Source organism: Manis pentadactyla, chromosome 8 (assembly GCF_030020395.1).
Source record: "Manis pentadactyla isolate mManPen7 chromosome 8, mManPen7.hap1, whole genome shotgun sequence".
Taxonomy (NCBI): Eukaryota; Metazoa; Chordata; class Mammalia; order Pholidota; family Manidae; genus Manis; species Manis pentadactyla.
The window spans coordinates 65,329,504-65,349,538 of record NC_080026.1 but is presented as its reverse complement, the minus strand read 5'-3'; the positions used below and the strand labels follow the sequence as shown (position 1 = coordinate 65,349,538).

At 51.3% G+C, this 20,035-nt stretch overlaps 1 protein-coding gene across 1 annotated transcript in view; it reads right to left on the bottom strand.

Moving 5' to 3' along the window:
• Nucleotides 1-20,035, bottom strand: part of LOC118932789 (annexin A8-like) — a 41,941-nt gene that overhangs the window by 14,280 nt on the left and 7,626 nt on the right. Inside the window, 7 exon segments of the mRNA XM_057505370.1 lie at nt 14,869-14,991; nt 16,115-16,179; nt 17,862-17,957; nt 18,288-18,309; nt 18,893-18,946; nt 19,401-19,447; nt 19,450-19,476. Coding sequence (XP_057361353.1) covers nt 14,869-14,991; nt 16,115-16,179; nt 17,862-17,957; nt 18,288-18,309; nt 18,893-18,946; nt 19,401-19,447; nt 19,450-19,476 — 434 coding nt within the window.

Sequence of the window (20,035 nt, the reverse complement as noted above, 5' to 3'; positions counted from 1 at the left end):
GGAACTTACCTATGAGGAGATATAGACAGCAGACACAGGGGTAATGGGAGGTCGTGGTTCACCCATGGCCAACCTGTCACTTGAGCAGCAAGGTCTCCTGGGAGTAAGCAAGATATTGGGTTCTATCTAGGAAGTTTTGGCTGTAACGTTGTGGCCCTGGGGAGGCACTGACTTACACACACAGAGGGACGTGAGAATGTCCCCTCGAAGCAGAGTGTAAGGCACCCCAGAAGTCCAGGTTTGGGAGTTCAATTCCAGAATACACTACAGAGATGGTGTCAGTCCTCAACTGCAAGCCCCAGGATTCCATCAGAGCACAGCCCAAAGCCCAGGCCCAGAGGCAGGAATGGGCTGGCAGTGGGGACAAAGGTATTACAGGCCACTGGGACATCAGGGATCACTTCTGCTTAATCATGGGAGTCCTTAAAGACCTGTGTGGGGCACGGATGTCCCTGGACTCACATGCTCAGGCCCATGGTTCAGAGAGCTATTTCAACTACTTACGGTAGGAGCTTTGGAAATCAGCATTTGTTTTTCACTATAGGATGAAGACTCAGTGGCCTGGGGCTACATTACAATTATATAGAGAGATTTTCTATCACCACGACAGAAGGAAGCCAAGGCCAGCCTTCTTCTAAGGGAATTAGTCCCAGGGCCCCAAGCCCTAGGCTGGAAGGTCTGAGGGCATTACTGTCAGTAATTGCTTCAGTGCTGCACTCCCTCGCAGGCACACTCACCTTTTGTAGTGTTGCTAGAATTATTACTAAGATCCAACCCAGATGCTCCCCTGCCTGGTGCCTTAAAGGCTCCTGCTGTCCCTGGAAATAGTTTGAGCTTCCCAGCCTGACAGCTTGTGCCTTCCCTGACTTGGCAACTGACAACATCTTTGTCTTGACTTTCTTACCTCTGGTGGCATGCACATACCATTCTGACAGAGACCAGACTCTGATATGTTTGCATTCCTCCCTCTACCTGGAATGTTCTTCCCTGTCCTGCCTACCTGATAAGCACTGAGTCATCCTTTGAGATTCTGCTCAAGCACTGCCTTCCTTATGAAGCCTTCCCTGGCTAGCTCCTACCTGGCTGCAGGTAGAATGCTTGGCTGTGGTAACAGAAAGTGTAGGGTACTGACCACAGATCTACTTCCCCTTTACTTCTTGCCAAGAGAAGTCTGATTTTGCCTGAGTATTCAACCCGCAGCTAGCTGACCCTTCCCCTGTCAAGGCAAACCTGAAAGAGGCCAAGCCCTGCCCACTGGAGCATGAAACCAGCACTGTGGGCATGTGTCTGGCTGTGGCTGTCCCCTGTATAACACTACTGGGCTGGAGGTCAGGGTGGTGAGCTCTTCCAAAGGGGCTCAAGCAGGGGGCAGGTCTGCTGGGTTGGTTTGGCATTGAAGAGTCAGAACCTGAAACAGGTGCCAAGTAGGTGCCAAAAGAGTTGAGGGAAGTTGCCTTCTCCATTAGATTCTTTTCAGGACTATTTCCATTAGGTCTGGCCAAGTAGGCTTCTCTTCTCAGGGGAGTTCAAGAGGCCCAGAGCAGCTTCTCAGAATCAGGGATGATAGATTGGCTCCTGCTCACCAGCTAGTTGGTCTTCCACTCCCAAAGTCTATATTCTTGTTTGTGTTCCTTCAAAAACATTTGTCAAATGTCTGCTCTATGCTAGGCACTGAGTGTTCACAAATGAATACAACTAAGTTCTTGCCTTCAAGGGGCTCATGGCTTTTTTGAGAGAGACACATAAAGAGACAATTATCCTCAGACACCATAAGGGCAGTGAATCTATGTAACAGAGAGATCTCTTAGTTGTTAACAAGAGCATCCACTCTGGAACGTTCAAGCAGGAAAGGAACTGGGAAGGGCCATTGGAAAGCTCACAGAATCCTGAGACGAATGACAATTATGTCTCAAATCATTGCTGTCGGACAAACTCTGAACTCAGTTTACTAGAAGGGTGATGCCCTTACCCACCAGCCAGCATTGCAAAGGAAGAAATGGAATCTAGCTTCAGAGAATAAGAGACCTTGGATCTGAGGGTCGAGAAGGAAACACGAATATAAAACCTTCCATGGAGACTTACAAAACAATTCCACATTATAGGGCTGTGACTAGGCCATAAGCAGGGAATACCTAGCCTCTCACTATTTTCCTTTGCTGCAATCAAAGACCAGACACTAAATTATCTTTAAGAGCACAGATGCATAGAAAAAATCCCAAAGAGCAATTGCAAGAGTACTTCAGGAATGTGTCTGTTTTAACAGAAGTATCCAAAAGGTTATTCCAGTAAAAATGATTTAGAAGTGCAGAGGACACTACCAGGGATCTGGCCAAGTCCGTTGCCAGCCAGTGCCCTTTCCCCAGCCACCATGAGTCAGCTTATAACACCTAGCTGGCCCCTCTCTGGAGAATGTCCTCCACTAGACAGGGCTCACGTGAGGCCACCAGTGCTCCAGCTGTGACCCCAGAAGACAGAGCATCTCTCTGATTGCAGGAGACCTTCTGCTTCCACTCCGTGGAGACAGGAGGTGGGGAGCACCATCTGCCCCACTGGGAGTGATGGATGAACTGCATGGGTCTGCTGAAGCAGATTTAGTTGCTGGGCATGTAGTTGGACATGACACTTCCTGGGCCATCTCTGTGGCTGCAGCTTTCACTGAGGCTCCCTTTGGCTGTGTCAGGATGTTTTTGGGATTGGCCTCAGGAGAATCATGTACTAAGCAGCATTCTGACTGTATCCTGAAGGTACTGCAGGGCAGAGGGATCCTCTAATTCCTTTCTAAACGGCTTTGGCAAAATGTGACTCAGTGACTTAGCACTGAAAGAAAAGTCCAGGGCAGGATTTGAACTTAAAAAAGAATCATTACTGCCTGAGAGTCTCATCTGGGGCTCCACAGACAGCCCTGAATCCCACCATTGAGGATTGGCCTGGCCCTAGCATGGGTTTCTGGAACACACTCCAGCCTTACAGACAGCTGCCATTCACAGGGTGGGTTGTGATGCACTCATTGTTCAATATTTTAAACTGCCTATTGGGCATTTAAGGAAATGATCCACAAATTCCACTGATAGATGTGGCCTATGTCAGCTTCCCTCGAAGCTAGGCTACCTTGTAATGTGCTTGACCAGGTGGGCATGGTGGAAGTGATCTGTGTGACTCCTGAGATTATGTCACAGAAGGCAGTGCAACCCTGAGTCACCACTTCAGGAGTCCCAGGACCCTGAGGCCCCATGCTGGACAGGCCATAGCAATATGAGGGAAGGAAACCTCCTGATGATTCCAGCACTCTGCTTTAGAGTTTCCCCCAAAGCTTCAGGTCCTCTCAACAGGGTCCCCAGTCTTGCTGAAGCAGAGACAAATTCCCCCCACTGTGCCCCAGATGAATTCCTGACCTACAGAACCCACAAGCATCACAAAATGGTGGTCTTACACCACTAGCACTGGGGGTGGTTTGAAATATAGCAAATTTAACTGGGAGTCCACCCCTGCATTTGAAGGTAAGGAAATTGAGGCAGAGAGAGAGAGAGAGAGAGAGACATACAGAGAGACAGAGAGACAGAGAGACAGAGAGACAGAGAGAGGAGAGGAAGCGAATCAGGTCAGAGTTGCAGAGCCAGAATCTACTTTGCACCTGTGTGAGCTCAAAGCCTCTGCTGCTCCCATCTCACTGTTCTGCCTGGCTCCTGCTCCTGGGTACATCCCAGCTCCTTAGGGTGCAGTTTAAGGGAGTTTGCAAGCTCAAGCATGTTCTGAGGATATGGGCTCCATGATGGAACATCTCTGTGTGGCTCCTATGCCACAAGCCTTATGCTGTCACTCATATTTCCTTGTTTTCTACTTCAGGCTATTCCTGTGTACCTCTTTTTTATTTTCTTGCTACCTACAGTGGGCTTTAATGTGAAAAATGAATCAGAGACAGTTCTCTTGAGCAAGGAAGACATTTCAGTGTCCCCTTTATCCCTTCAGGTGCCCCAGGGCTCTGTCCCATGTTTCATTCATGACCCAGGCATGCCCAACCATTCATTTATTCAACATGATACATCATTTATTCAACACCTACTACTGCAGATCAGGGAACTGAGGCTGAAAGCAGGGTGCCCAGTGCCACACCTGCAGGCAGGGGTGCAGTGTGAAGGCAAATTCTGGCACGCTAAGACCCCCACCCTGTAAGATCCAATCACCAATGCAGAGCACACCCTACCCTTACTCCTTAAAAACGTGCTTCCTCACCCATGAGCTGCTGCTCCTTCTCTCTGGGGGTAGCCATTTTCTCTTTCTGATAATAAAATCTCTTGTGTGGGCCCATGTCTCCTGAGCCATTCTGGGGTAAGGAGGGTCGCAGTGAGATACCCTTTCACAGTGGAGAGAGCCTGGGCTTTGGGTCACAAAGAAGCCAGCCACAGCTGTGGCACTCACTGCCTTGGGCCCGAGGCAAGCCCCCTCATCACCCTGAGACTCAGTCTCATCTATTAAGTGACACTGACAGTGACGGGAAACCTGCTGTGATATGGTAAGGAATAAATAGCAGGAGAAACCTCCACAGCAGTTGGCTCACGGAAGGGTCACGCAGTGTTTGTCTCCCAGCAGGAGAGACCCTACAGGTCCAATGGCTGAACCCATTTCTGTGGTCCACCAGGCCCTCTAGCTGTTAGGCAGGTCCTGACAGGACTGCCTAGTCAATGATCTGTACACAGAGCCAGGGGAAGAGATGAGGGCCTGTCATCTTGCTCCTTTTGTGTGTGGTTGAGGAAAATGGGATCAAGAGAATGTATTGGATTAATGCAAGACCACCCAGTAAGTCATAGGCTGGGGCTAATCTGCTTTCCAATGCTCTATGGCAGTTTCTGCCTCATGGGGTGATCTGGCCCTTAACTCTTTAGTCAGATTTATTGATGAAATCATTTGAACTCTTCTTGTGGGCTTTTAACTACATTTTTAATTAATTTTCTTTCTCTCCCTCCCTCCCTCCCTCCCTTCCAAGCCTCCACATGCCCCCCCAAGGAGTATGACCCACAGCAGGAAGAGCAGCTGTTCTTGCTGGGGGCCACTCCCAGCCAGGCCAATATCACAAACAGCCCTTCTAACAATTTTTGTTATTTTTTTTTAGAAATTTGTTTTATCTACCTTTTCAAATGTCTAGGTATAAAGCTATACCTGGGATTTTTGCACATTTTTCTGCCAATTTCTGTGCAGGAGTTTTTAATGCTGCTATTACTGTTGGAAATCATTTTTGCCTTGATGACATCCACACGGAGTGGACTACATCAAAAAAAATTTTGGCCAACTTATTCACAACTCTAATTATATTTTCATAAACAAAATCTAAGAGGGTGGCCTCAATGTATACCTAGATAAGGGGCCAAATTATTGATTCTGCACTAATTAGCCTGTTAAATCTCTCTCTGTCATGAAGTCTACTTCCTAGTTGGGTCAAAGTGATAATTTTCACTCAGCAGGGTTTTTGCTCTCCTGAAGTCTGATTAGGGCCCTATGTATATGTATTGGTGAGAAGAACTAGAAATCTCCCCAGTGCCACAGAAACTATGCATGGTTGAAGGAATTCCTGACACTGGGCTGGGACTGTGTTGGGAAAGCCATCCCTGCAGCAGTTTTCTGCTGGCCTTATTGTCTCTTGACAGGACTGGCTGGGAAGTCTAAAACAGACTGTAAAGGAATGCAGGAAACACCCTAGAGCGAGAGCCACTCAGTTTCCATACCCTAAGGGAGATGAAACTCGTGGGGACTAAACTCGTGACAAGACGTTAAGGGATGCTTGTGCGAAGGTCAGACAAGCGGCTGGTCCCCGTTTCAACTTTATTGGTTGAAGCATGGAGTGTGTTTTAACTTCATTGGTTGTGGTAATGTATGGGCATTGGTGTAATGGCTGTGGAAATCCTATATAATCTATACCTAAAGTTGCTTGGGGGTCGACAGCTCGGACTCAACCTGCGTGTCAGGGGAGGTGCTGTCAGCCCCAGCTAGCTGGCTGAATAAAGACTTTGCTTGGATTTACATCTCTGTGCCTGTGTGGCTTGTTCTCTGGAGAAGCCCCGGAGTCCCGAACCCTAACATTTTGTGGGCTTGTCCAGGATCCGAGCGACTTCCCGGAGAACAAGGGACGGCTGGAGGCAAGGTCTGATTGTCCGGACGGGGCAGTGTAATTCGAGGTTCGCCCCCTCGTGTCTGCATAAATCCAGTATAAAGCGGGAGTTGCCATCCCGTGTCTGGTCTCGGGTTAGTGATCCCGAGTAAGGAAGTCCGGGTTGGTAGTCCCGGCCCCCAGGTTAGTGACCCTGGGTGAAGCCCAGTTAACCAATCCTGGCACTAAGGTCTGAGTGATTCGGCCTTAGGAAGGGAAGTCCCATCGGCAGGAACCTGGCGCCCGAGGAGGAAAGGATTGAGCTCGTCACCCTGCGGCAGTCCTAGTGGACGCCTTTCGGGAGAATCACAAGAGTTTTTGAGGATCCTGAAAGTGGTGAGTGTGGTGCACACCAGTGTGAGAGAAGGACCGGTCCAAATGAGTGTGATCAAATGTGGTGTGTGTGTTTGGTGTTATTGTTGATTGTTTTATTGTGTATTGGTTTATATTTCCTTTTGCACTTTTCCCTTTAAGTTTCTCTTACTCTGAGGCTCTCCTGTTCATGTTCTCTCCGTTCCTCCTTTCTGCCACTAAATCATTCCCCTGCGGGCACGGGTCGGGCAATTAAGAGCCATTAGGGTGCCTGCCGCTGGAAGACTCCCGTGACAGGATAAGGGGGTCACAGCCGCGAATCCCAGATAAATTCACATCCCCTGCAGAAGAAAAACTGTGCAACGACAGGCACCCGTCCACAAGCACATACACCAGTCATCATCTTGTTTAAAGTGGCACTTCTACTTTTTGCCTTTTGTCTTCCTTGCATTATTCACCATGGGCCAGACTCAGGCTACTCCTAAAGGTCTGATCCTTTCCCAGTTTCCAAAGGTCAAGGAACAGGCCCTAAATATGAGTCTTAGTATCAAGAAAAGTAAGCTTGAGACCCTTTGTTCAGCCGAGTGGCCCTCCTTTGGAGTAGGCTGGCCGACCCAGGGGTCTCTTTCCCTGGACCTTATTGGCAAGGTCAAAGCCGTCATCTCCCGGCCAGACCCTGAGGGCCACCCTGACCAGTTTCCCTATATTCTTGTCTGGGAAAATTTGGCCAAGAATCCCCCTTCCTGGCTGAGGCGTTTTTTGGTGGGGAAATTTCACAGTGACCCATTAAAAACCTCCGTCCTAGTTGCCCCTGTCATAGAGGAAGATCTAAAACCCCCTGATCATAGGGCCAGAAACCCTGTGCGCACGAGTGCGCCGCCTGTTCTTCCTGACAGTTCCCTCCTCTACCCACCTCTGCCGATTGAGCGGCCACCCCCGTACGCAGGAGAAGGGGGTGAAGCTGCCGGAGGGATAGAGAACGAGGTTGGGGAGCCCAGCAGGGATCTGGCGGCCACAGCTTCCCCAGACTCTTCAGCAGGAGAAGGCAGGAGGCCGGAAAGAGCTTCCTCACGCTCTCCCGCCCTGGCTCCACGCTGGGCGCCAGGTAGAGTGGGAGGAATGCAGTTGAGGTCTCGAGGGGCGAGGGAGCAAGAAGGGGAGGCCCCCTCCTCCACCTCAGAAGAAGCAGTACTGGTTCTGCCCATGCGTGCCATCGGTGCAGGCGGTCCGGGCGGAGCTCAGCAATATCAGTATTGGCCCTTTTCATCTAGTGACCTTTATAATTGGAGGACTCAGAACCCTCCCTTCTCGGAAGACCCCAAGTGTCTTATAGGTCTGGTAGAGTCCATTATGTTCACCCATTGTCCCACATGGGACGACTGCCAGCAGTTGCTCTGCACCCTCTTCACAATGGAAGAGCGAGAGCGCATCCTCAATGAGGCCAGGAAAAATGTCCTCGGAGAAAATGGAAGACCTACTACCCTCCAGCCCATCATTGACGAGGCGTTTCCACTTACACGCCCAAACTGGGACTTCGGGACGCAGAAGGTAGGGAGCGTCTCCGGGTCTACCGCCAGACTCTGATGATTGGTCTCCAGGCGGCCGCCAGACGGCCCACTAACCTGGCTAAGGTAAAAACTATTGTTCAGGGAGAAAAGGAAAGCCTGGCCGCGTATCTGGAGAGGCTGTTTGATGCTTACAGGCAATATACCCCCATAAACCCAGAGGCAGAGGAACACAGATCAGCTGTAGTCCTCTCATTCATCAACCAGGCAGCCCCCGATATCCGGAGGAAACTCCACAAGTGGGATGACTTAGGAGAGATCTCTATTAGAGAAATGCTGCAGCAAGCGGAGAAAGTCCTCAATGCTAGAGAGACTCTGGGAGATAGGGAAGAAAGGCTGAAGAAAGAGAAATGGGAAGTGCAGGAGAGAAATAGGAAGGAAGACAGAATTTCAGAAGAGGGAGAACAAGAAGCAGAGAGAGGAGATGGCTAGGATATTCTTAGCTGGAGTAGAGGGGAGCCCTAGATCTCCTCGAAGAAAGGGACCCCGCCCATCCCAGCTAGGATGAGATCAGTGAGCCCTGTGTAAGGGACATGGGCACTGGAAAAGAGAGTGCCCCAAAAGGAAGGAACAAGGAGGAGGGAACCCCGTTAAGACCCTGCACCTAGGAGAGGAGAATTGACGGGGACGGGACTTGGCACCCCTCCCCGAGTCCTGGGTAACCGTGTGTGTGGAGGGGACTCCTATTGGGTTCATGGTAGATACGGGGGCACAGTATTCAGTTCTCAACCAAGCCCATGGTCCCCTAAACCCAAGACGCACAAGTGTAGTCCAGGGAGTAACAGGGTCCAAGAAATGTGCCTGGACTACTAATAGAAAAGTGGACCTAGGAAGACATCAGGCCTCTCACTCATTCCTGGTTGTACCCGAAAGCCCCGCACCGTTACTGGGCAGAGACTTATTGACCAAGGTCGGGGCGTGCATTCATTTTGAACCCGAAGGGATAAAGATCATGGACAGAGAAGGGCAGTCCCTACAACCAGTGCATGTGCTAACCCTATCCCTAGCCAACGAGCATCGCCTGTTTCAGGCAGATCAAGAAAAGGGGGGCCAGGGAGAAATAGACTCTTGGTTGCAGAAGTTCCCTTCTGCATGGGCCGAAACCAGAGGAATTGGTCTCGCCAAATATCTGCCTCCAGTTGTTGTTCAGCTCAAAGCCGCGGCCCTGCCCATCCGAGTCCGGCAGTATCCAATACCGGAAGAGGCTAGGAGAGGGATAGCACCCCATATCCACAGACTGTTAGAGGCTGGAGTCCTTAAATCTTGCCAATCTGCATGGAATACGCCCCTGCTTCCAGTAAGGAAGCCTGGCAGCAGAGAATACCGACCAGTGCAAGACTTGCGAAAGGTTAATGAAAGGATCAAGGACATCCACCCCACAGTGCCCAACCCTTACACCTTGCTCAGCCACCTGCCACCCTCACATGTGTGGTATACTACTCTGGACCTGAAAGATGCCTTCTTCAGTATTCCCCTTTCTGAAGTTAGTCAGCCTTTGTTTGCCTTTGAGTGGCAGGAACCAGGGGGAGGAAGAAACGGGCAGCTTACCTGGACTAGACTGCCACAGGGTTTCAAAAACTCTCCCACTTTATTCAATGAAGCCCTAAGCCAGGACCTGGAGCCCTTTCGCAGGAGCCACCCCCGCGTGACATTGCTGCAGTATGTGGATGACTTGTTGCTGGCCACAGAAACCCGTGAGGAGTGCGAAGAAGCCACAGAGAACTTGTTGGCTGAACTAGGCAAACTGGGATATCGAGCCAGTGCCAAGAAAGCCCACATCTGTCAAAGGTCAGTGATCTACCTGGGGTACAAAATATCTAACGGAGCCAGGTGGCTAGCGCCGGCCATGAAATGAACTATTCTGACTATCCCCGTCCCTTTCTCACCCCGGGGAGTGAGGGAATTTCTTGGCTTCGTCGGGTTCTGCAGGCTCTGGATTCCACGGTATGCAGAAATAGCCCGACCGCTATATGAGGTGACCAAAGAAGGGCAGGGCTGGCGATGGATTCAAGAACAACAAGAGGCTTTTGACAGACTAAAAGAAGCTCTCCTCCGGGCCCCCGCCTTATCTTTGCCAGACCCCAAAAAACCCTTCATCCTGTTTGTAGATGAAAAGAAAGGAGTGGCTAAAGGAGACTTGGCTCAGCAGCTAGGCCCATGGAAAAGACCTGTGGCCTATTTGTCCAAGCGACTAGACCCCGTGGCCTCCGGATGGCCACCTTGTCTGCGTATCCTAGCAGCCATTGCTCTACTGGTAAAAGAGGCAGACAAGCTCACTTTTGGCCAGAACTTGGGAGTAACAGCCCCACATACTGTGGAGGGGATCCTCAGGCATCCTCCAGGAAAATGGATGACGAATACAAGAGTCACCCACTACCAAGGGCTCCTACTAGATTCTCCACGAATTGCCTTCTCCGACCCTGTGACCTTAAATCCTGCCACCCTTCTGCCGGACCCAGACCTGTCGACCCCCATCCATGACTGTAGAGACATCCTCTCCGGAATTATCCAGATGCGAGCAGACTTGAAGGACACACCATTACCAAACTGTGAGCTAAATTGGTACACAGATGGGAGCAGCTTTGTGCAGGAGGGAGTCAGGAGAGCAGGGGCAGCGGTGGTGACCCACGAGGGAGAGGTAGTCTGGAGCGCAGCCCTGCCCCTTGGCACCTCAGCACAGAAGGTGGAACTTATTGCTCTTGCTGAGGCCCTGGAGAGAGCAGAAGGCAAGCGGGCCAACATCTACACAGATAGCAGATATGCCTTTGGCACTGTCCATGTCCATGGTGCCATTTACCGGGAAAGAGGGTTCCGCTCCACAGAAGGAAAGGAGCTGAGGAATCTACAAGAAGTCCAAAGATTACTGGCTGCTATCGAAAAACCGAAGGCAGTAGCAGTTATACATGTACCGGGCCACCAATCAAAGAAGACGCCTGAGGCCATCGGCAACAAACATGCTGATGCGGAAGCTAGGAGGGTGGCCCTCTCGGACTCCCTTGTACTTGCAGCCCTCGAGGTACCCATACCTGAACTGCCCGTCTTGCCACCCAAACCTGAGTATTCCCCTCAGGATCTTGAGTGGATTAGGAAACAAGTCTCGGGTAAAGTGTTGGAGGAGAGAAATTGGAGTAGGGACCAAGAAGGTAGATTGATCCTGCCAGAAGCATTAGGACAGTACATGCTTGCTAATCTGCATAAGTCCACCCATCTAGGCTGGAAAAAACTGCTCAGCCTTTTCCACTCTGTGCAGTTGGTGTTTCCCCACCAGAATGAGGCAGCTCGTCAGATCACGAGAGAATGCAGCAGCTGTGCAATGCTGAAACCAGCCCCAAGAGGGCCCCACCCGACAGGTACTTGGGAAAGGGGGAGGGCTCCAGGAAGGAATTGGGAAATAGACTTCACCGAAGTAAAACCAGGGAAGTATGGGTACAAGTATTTGCTAGTTATGGTAGACACCTTCTCAGGGTGGGTGGAGGCTTTTCCAACCAAGCATGAGACAAGCCAGGTAGTAGCAAAAAGATTAATTGAAGAAATTATCCCCCGATATGGGGTCCCTGAAGCCATAGGTTCAGATAACGGCCCGGCTTTCGTTAGCAAGATCCTGCAGGGATTGGCCCAGGCTTTGGGGGTAGATTGGAAGTTACATTGTGCTTATAACCCACAAAGCTCTGGGCAGGTAGAGAGAATGAATCGGACCTTGAAGGAGACCCTTTCTAAATTAGTATTAGAGACTGGCGGGGACTGGGTGACCCTCCTTCCCATAGCCATCTTCTGTGCTCGAAACTCCCCCTATGTACATGGTTTAACTCCATTTGAGATAATGTATGGGGCTCCTCCACCCATAACTCAGCGAGTACAGCTTTCCGGGGCAGGGGACCCGGCCCCTGACTACCTGAATGTGTTGCAAGCTCTCGCTAAAATGCAACAGGAAATCTGGCCCCTGATTAGAGCATATTATGAGGGCGGGAAGATTCCGAGCCTGGAACATGGCATAGTCCCAGGGGACATGGTGTGGGTCAAGAGACACCGAGTGAGGACACTCGAGCCCAGGTGGAAGGGACCTTACGTTGTATTGTTTACCACCCCCACTGCCCTCAAGGTAGATGGTATCGCTCCCTGGGTGCATCACACCCACGTTCGGAAGGTCCTGCCTCATAAGGATCCAGGAGCCCACAAGGAGGAGTGGAAGGTGCAGTAGCATCCTGCAAATCCTCTAAAACTACACCTAAGCCAAAGATGAAGGGGATCCTGCTGATAAGCGCCTTAATATGGACTTTCGAGGGAACCACATCTGTGAAGCTGATTCCAGAACCCGCAGGAAGACCGGGTTTGGGTCCGTCCGGGTTAGATAACCCCTTGTGGGAGATGGTGCAGGCAGTAGCAGAAACTCTAAACCACCCCACTCCCTCCTTCACTGATCCCTGTTGGTTATGCTACCCAGGTTCACCCCCCTTCTATGAGGCAGTGGGGATAAATGGCTCCTACACCATCAACGACTCCTATCCCACTCCTTGGGACAGGGGACCGAGGGGACTTATGATCACTCAGGTCTCAATCGCTGGTACATGTGTGGGCACAGTCCCTACGGCCCAGAGTCAGTTATGCTCCTCCTATAATAACACCACGTGGGAGCCGGGAAAGTGGCTTATACCCTCCTCGGGTTGGTGGCTCTGTTCAAAGGCAGGCCTCACCCCGGCCCTATCCACCCTTGTGTTCAATGCTAGCAGTGAGTTTTGTATGTTCGTGGCCATTCTACCTCGCCTAATATATCGTTCTCATGAATCCCTCCTTTCTTTTTGGGAAGAAGTGCTGAGCCCCCACCGGAGAAAGAGGGAGCCTGTTACTGCCCTGACAATTGGGGCCCTCTTCTCCCTAGGGATAGCAGGGGCAGGTGCTGGGGTCGCAGCTCTTGTAACTCGGGAACAGGGGCTTACAGCCCTGAGGCTGGCAATTGATAGGGACCTAGAACAACTCCGACAGACAATGTCAGACCTGGAGCAATCCCTCACTTCCTTGTCGGAGGTGGTTCTACAGAACCGAAGAGGCCTGGACCTCCTGTTCTTAAGAGAAGGTGGGCTGTGCGCAGCCTTAAAGGAAGAATGTTGTTTCTATGTAGACAAAACAGGTGCAGTAAGAGACTCCCTGGCTAAACTGAAGAAAGATCTAGAGAAGAGACGTAGAGAACATGAAAGTAGCGAAGGATGGTTTGAGTCTCGGTTCAAATACAAACCTTGGTTCGCTACCCTCCTCTCGGCCATTGCAGGGCCACTGGTCATCCTGCTGTTGCTGCTTACGATTGGCCCATGCATAGTTAACAGGCTTGTTAGGTTTGTGCTGGAAAGGATTGACACTGTCCAACTTTTAGTCCTTCGTCAAAGGTATCAGGCTCTAGATACTGCTGTGGAAGATTCCTCAGTTTAGTCAAGAAAAGGGGGGGATGTAAAGGAATGCAGGAAACACCCTAGAGTGAGAGCCACCCAGTTTCCATACCCTAAGGGAGATGAAACTCATGGGGACGAAACTCGTGACAAGACGTTAAGGGATGCTTGTGCGAAGGTCAGACAAGCGGCTGGTCCCCGTTTCAACTTTATTGGTTAAAGCATGGGGTGTGTTTTAACTTCATTGGTTGTGGTAATGTATGGGCATTGGTGTAATGGCTGTGGAAATCCTATATAATCTATACCTAACGTTGCTTGGGGGTCGACAGCTCGGACTCAACCTGCGTGTCAGGGGAGGTGCTGTCAGCCCCAGCTAGCTGGCTGAATAAAGACTTTGCTTGGATTTACATCTCTGTGCCTGCGTGGCTTGTTCTCTGGAGAAGCCCCGGAGTCCCGAACCCTAACAAGACAAAGGATAACTCCCCCCTGCCCCACCTCCCCCTGCCTACCTATGGCCCCATCTGAAATGTTTTAAAGCAGAAATGTCTTTTTAACATATTGTAAGTTATGTGCTTCTTGGAAAGTGTAGTTAACAATAAGGCATTTGTAGGGTAACTAGACATTTGACTTAATACCAATGAAGATGTAGGGATATATTTCTCATGATTTGACTTCTGTTAATGAAATCATCAGTTTGCATTAATGGCTAGAAAAGCTATTTCTCTCAAAGTTATAGCAGTGTGAAAATCACTTGGTGTTTTCTTGGCTCCAGAACTTTCACTGATGGGAATCTGGTTAAGCAATCCACTGGAGCCCATCTGATTTATCTCCTTAAAATTTTGCTGCCCGGACTGAAGGCAAATTCAGGCGTGCTAAGACCCCCACCCCTTCAGATCCAATCACCAATGCAGAACACACCCTACCCCCACTCCTTAAAAACGCACTTCCTCACCCATGAGCTGCTGCTCCCTCTCTCTGGGGGCAGCCATTTTCTCTTTCAGATGATAAAATCTCTTGCTTGGGCCCGTGTCTCCAGAGTTGTTCTGGGGTAAGGAGGGTCGCAGGGAGATACCCTTTCAAGGACTACTTAAATCTGCATTTGAATGTTATGCTTTGGCTCCCACTAAACTATTTACTGTCCTTGACTCTTCAGATATGGTTCCTTCTGCAATGATTCAGTTTGTTATTTTCAAAGGGGCAATCATAATTCAAATGCAAAGCCAAACTTCTGGGCGTGATGTCCAGGGGCCTCCACGCCTCAGCAGTCTGGTCTCTGTGTGCCTACGTTATAGGCCCTAGCCACCCTGACCTCCTTGCTGTTTCCTGAGTCTATCACATGGCAGCAAGTGCAAGAATGTGATACCCACTGGGAAGGGATGGACACATGTGACTTACAGCACTGGTCACAGCATCCAGGTCTCCCAGTAACATTGCTGTTTCAACCTGGCATTAGAATTGGAAATTCGTGACTTACCATGACCATGCTGCTCACGGTTTTGCCGTACATCTTCTTGAACTGACACTTAATAAGATTTAAGTCAATCTCACTCCTGGAAATGATGTTTCTTATCAGGGTCCCATCATGTGTCCCTGCTCCCTGAACAAGATACACTAATCAACAATCAGGCCCCCTTTCCATTCACCTTATTGTCTCTAGGGACAAATCTGTACTTGGGCCTGGGGGCATTTAGACGGGTGGAGCACAGGAATGAGTCTCTACTTGAGCCTGTGAAGCACTAAGAAGGATGATTTAGTGGTTTAGGGTTGCCACTCCCTTAATCTCTCACTCACTGCCCTGATTAGAAGCCACAGCCCCAAGCTGCTCTATGTGTTTTCTTTGCCACATCAAATTCTAGACACAAAATACTTCTCCAGGAAGACTTCTTAGGGCAGCAACATCTTGAAATTCAGCTAAACTGGCCAATTCACAACCAGGATTTTCCTGCTCACTTTCATCCTGACTAGTTTCAGGTCAGCTAGGGCCACATGGCCAAGGGAATCCCATGCTCTCTGTCATCTGCTGCCTGGAAGGCATGGGATTCTCGCTTCAGGTGGTGTCAGAAACCATAAATCAGAGAAGGAGGGCACTGAATTTTGTCTTGGAGAATTAATTTGATTGTCTATCTTCCAGTTTGGTTCCATATACCAGGAACTCCACCTGATTCGAGCAGCTTGGACATCTGTTTGAGTGGCTAGCGCAGACTTTTGGACAGCGGGCAAATCCAGATTGGCACCCCTGGCACATGCATGGACATTGAACACTGCATGCGGCAACCTCCCTCTGCACCTCTCCATTCAAAGGGTGCCTTGGCTTCCTGGCAATGCTGACCTGTGCTCTCTCAAGGAGGCCATGTAGTGGGATATAAAGGATGATTAGACTGGCATGGGCTCAAATCAAGGCTCTTCCACTTACCTGTGTGACTTTGACCTAGACCTTTAGGTTCACCATCTCTTGGATGGCAGTTATGACACAGGCCTCACAGGACTATTGTAAAAGTTCAGTGCAGTGAACACCTGAGAAAACACTGCTCAAGTTCAGCCTTGAGGAGATGAAGCTTCCCTTCCCCAGGTCCAGTTTGCCCTTTGAGATCTAAGCATTCTGACCACAAGAAGCTGGGAAAAGAGAAGACCCATGTATTGAAGGTGGTGGTGGTTCTGAGCTCCTGGCTTGGCAGATGGTGCCACATAGGGCTGAGGGGAGGGGGCACAGAGGACCAGACAGTTATCTTCAAGGAGTAGTAAAATTACCCTGCAAAGTAGCTGTGGAGGTTCCAGGTGCATTTCACTGGCAGACAGGAAGGCTCTGTTAGCAGCTAGAGGCTGAAGGTGGCATTATGCGCATATTTATTTATTTATGTCTTGGGTTAGCATCATACAAGTCTCGGCCTATTTACTTGTGCCCCGCCTACTTTCAAAATGAGAGGCTTTGTGTCAGGTGGGGTGGGACAGGGAAGGCAGTCTGGTGCACTGGGTGCAGGTCCAAAGGCAAAGAGCAGGCCGGCAAAAGGGGGAGGCAGCAAATACAGGCCTGCAGGGCTGGCCCAGCAGAGACATCACAACCCAGGGAAGCTTCTGGGCTTTTACCCTCTGAAGCGGCTCTGTCAAGAATCCAGCCACTCAGCTCCACAAAGGTGCTATGGTTATGGTGACCACTGGCCTCACAGTGCCCACTTGACACGTCACTCATCAGCAAGGCCTCTGCATTTGAGTTTCCATGTGACAAGTGGGGCCCAGTCCCAAAGCACTAAGGTACCCAGGGACACCTGGCCCAAAGAGTGGGCCCTGTGCTCACTTTTGTGGGTGCTGCTGCAGAGACTTGGCATCTGGGTGGGCGGGGGCATTGGTGTTTCAGTGCAGGGCAACAGAAACTCTGAGTGAGGTAGGCAGGTGTTCACACCCCACCTTGATGGCTCTGTGCGATTTCATTATTTGCCAACCTGCCTTTACTGTCTGCTTCTGTGAAGTGAATGATGGGAGTGTCAAAGGAGAAGTGAATAGAGGGGTGCCCAGCACAGCAGACACTGCACACTTCCACTTGTCTCTGCCTGAAGGTTTGTTCAGAAGCTTGCTCTAACTGGATACAGGGGCTGACTTTGGAAGCTGAGATTTGGAGCAGGGAGCATGCTTAGATGTTCCAACATAGATTGGATTTTATCACAGCCATCAAAGCCTGATAGGGAGTGTCGGAGGTCCCAGTCCACCCCAAGTGACCTGGACACATCTTGGGGCTCCTCTGGTTGCCTGGCACTGAATGGGGACAGCCTGATCGGGGGTGAGCATCTCAGCTCACCTGACCTCGGCTCCATTGGAGGAGGAAGGAGAGGAAAATCTCTGTGCTCTGGGCCTCCGCTCTTCAATCTCCCCTCACTGCGGCCTCAGCTCTGGGCCTCAGCATGCACTCTGGACCACATCCTCCAGAGTGAACCTGACGTCATGATTTGGGGAAGGTTCTCAGTGTTCCCCAGAGTCAGACCATCAAGTACTTGCTCGGGCCTCTAACTACACATTATTATTTCTTCAGTCAGGAACTGAAGCATGGACCGCACCCCTGGCTATGATCCAGACAGGTGACCTGCTTCAGGGACTCACAGTCAGAACCAGAATGCTCCCTGAGTGGCTGCTGGGTCTGGTCTGGCATTATCCTGCAAAGGGGTACACTCCCGCATCTATACATGCTCACAGATGTTCATGCACACGCTTGCTCACTCACCCGCAGAGCACAGGGCATTGCATGGGAAGCACAGAGGACAGCCCCTGGCAGACATAGCACATTGAAGACATTGGAGCTGGAATAGTTTCAGTGTCCCGGGCTGAAAGGTACATGCTGAGAGTGTGGGCTTTGGGGTCAGGGTCTCTTGAAGGCAAGCACAGGGACCCAGGTGCTTGCTATTGCCTCCCAGGCCACTGCTTCACCCAGAGCCCTGCAGTGGGCATGCCTGAGTCTGAACACTGAGCTCCATCTCTTACCCACTGTGAGCATGGCCTCCTCCAGTGACCCATGGGTCTCACTCTTGATGCTGTCCTCAATGCTCTTGTTGGCAATTTTCTCATACTCCTCAAACACTGTGGAGAGAGGGCTTCTCTCAGGGGACACGCAGATCTCAGCACGATGCCCCTGGCATCTGAGATCAGAGACTGCACATCAGCACAGCACCCCTGACCTTCACTTGGCTGCTGGGGAAAGGGTCTCTGGCTCCCTGGCTCTCTCCCAACTCCATGACCGGACAAGGCTGCACATGGGATATTCAGCATGACGGGGAGGCCCTGTGGCCAGAGCACCCTGAAGTGGTCCCAACATTGCCTCCCTCCCAGTACCTCTCATCAGGTGCGTGGCGCTGCACGTGCAGAGGATGGTGATAAATTTCATCTCACCAGTCCCTCAAATCTTCTCACCTGCTGCGTACAGATCCTGGCACTGGGATACCCACAATGAGCCAGCAAAAGAGAGCAAGGGGGTGGGAGTGAGCCCCGTCCAGTCCCATCTGCCCGCCAGGTCAGCATCCTCTGCTTGATTATCTCTGATGGGGAGCTTGCTGTCCTGAATGGTTAAATCTCTTCTGGATACTGGGCCAGAAGCTGCTCTCAGATCTCCCCTGCCTCCCACTGGGGCTTTGCTCTGCCCCTGGGAGTCTCCAAGCCCTCTGCGGCATGCGGACCTGTAGAAGCTGAGTACACACGCCTGGTTCTCAGAGGCCCCAGTCCCCAGGTACAGGGGCTGTTCCTCCCAGGATAGAGCTTCAGTGGGCCCCATGCAAGCCACTCCACTTCCTGTTTCTGAGTCTTCCCCATAGACTCACTTCCCTCCTCAAACACCAGAAGGTAAAAGCCTGCAGGGAGCTGAGCTGGGTCCCAGCTAGAATCACAGAAAATCCCCATGGGCAGAGGGGTAGGTGAGGCTTCCAGACATTAGTGCTTGGAGTCTGGACGGCAGAGGGTGAGGCCAGGGGCCCAGCAGGGCAGAAGATGCTGAGGGCCTACATACGTAGCCTTACCTGGACATCGTGGAGGGCCAGTCCTAGGTCCACAAAGCTGCTCACATCATCCCTGGTGCCCTATGAACAGGGGAGGCAGCTCTGTAAGGAGGGTGGCCACCCAGAGCAGTGGGCAGAGGGAGAGCAGGGCAGAGGGCAGGCACGGCTCTGATGCTCTTTGGCCATGGGACCTTCAGCAAACTAGTTATCCTCTCCAAGCTCTGTTGTTCTCATCTGTAAAATGAGAAGAGTAAGGGCCATTCAGTGGGATTCAGCGAGCTAAGGTGAGCAATGGGCCTGGTGTGGGGCCTGGCGTGAAGGACCTGTGTGGTGTGTCCTCACATGGCTGTGTCAGGAGAGGTGCATGGACTGCAGGGAGAACCCTTCAACCACCCTGAGATGTACGCATTGAGCCCAGGCCACAGGGGCATTGCCTCTCCCACCCCTTGCTGCAGCTCTGCCCAAGAGCCACTCCCTAGGGCCAAGCTGCTGGGATCCTCCGGGCCAGGCCTCCCAGGAGCCTGGGCTGTGGCACCTGCAGCAGGCACACCAGGATCTTCTCCAAGTAGCCACTGGTGTCTGGAAGTCTTCCTCCAGGCTGGCCCTGTAGTCTGCAGGGGAAACAGGAACAAGAGGTGTAGACCTTGTTTCTCCTCCAGAGCCTGCCCAGGGCCTGCTTTTGTCCTCAGAGCCCCATTGCCCACAGTTCTCCTGATTAAAGCCTCCTAGGAAGGATGAGTCTTTGGCATGTGGAGTGGATACACTGCCAGGTGTCTGAGCGGCGGAGGCTTCATCACTGGTGGTCGTTCAGAACTAGATAGTGACAACCAATGGCTGCCTCAGCTCTCAGTGCAAAGATGGGCCAGGCCAGAGATTCCAGCCAGGGGTGGCCGATGGAGCTCTGCTTCATCTTGCAGTTGGCAAAGCTGGAACCTTCAGGCAGACTTGCCATCAGACAGACCTCCTGAAGAACAGGCTGGCCTCTGCTTGCCTGGACTCCTGTAGACTCTGCAATAGGTTGGCCTGTGGGCCACACCCTCTGTCGCCATGGAGCTCTGCATGGTCCCTTGGGGCCACCTCTGCTTGGCCAAAGGAGTCAGCCCTATCCACTCTGACACAGCCTGTGGCCCATAGAACTGTCACACTCAAAAGGGTCAGAGAGTTTGGTGG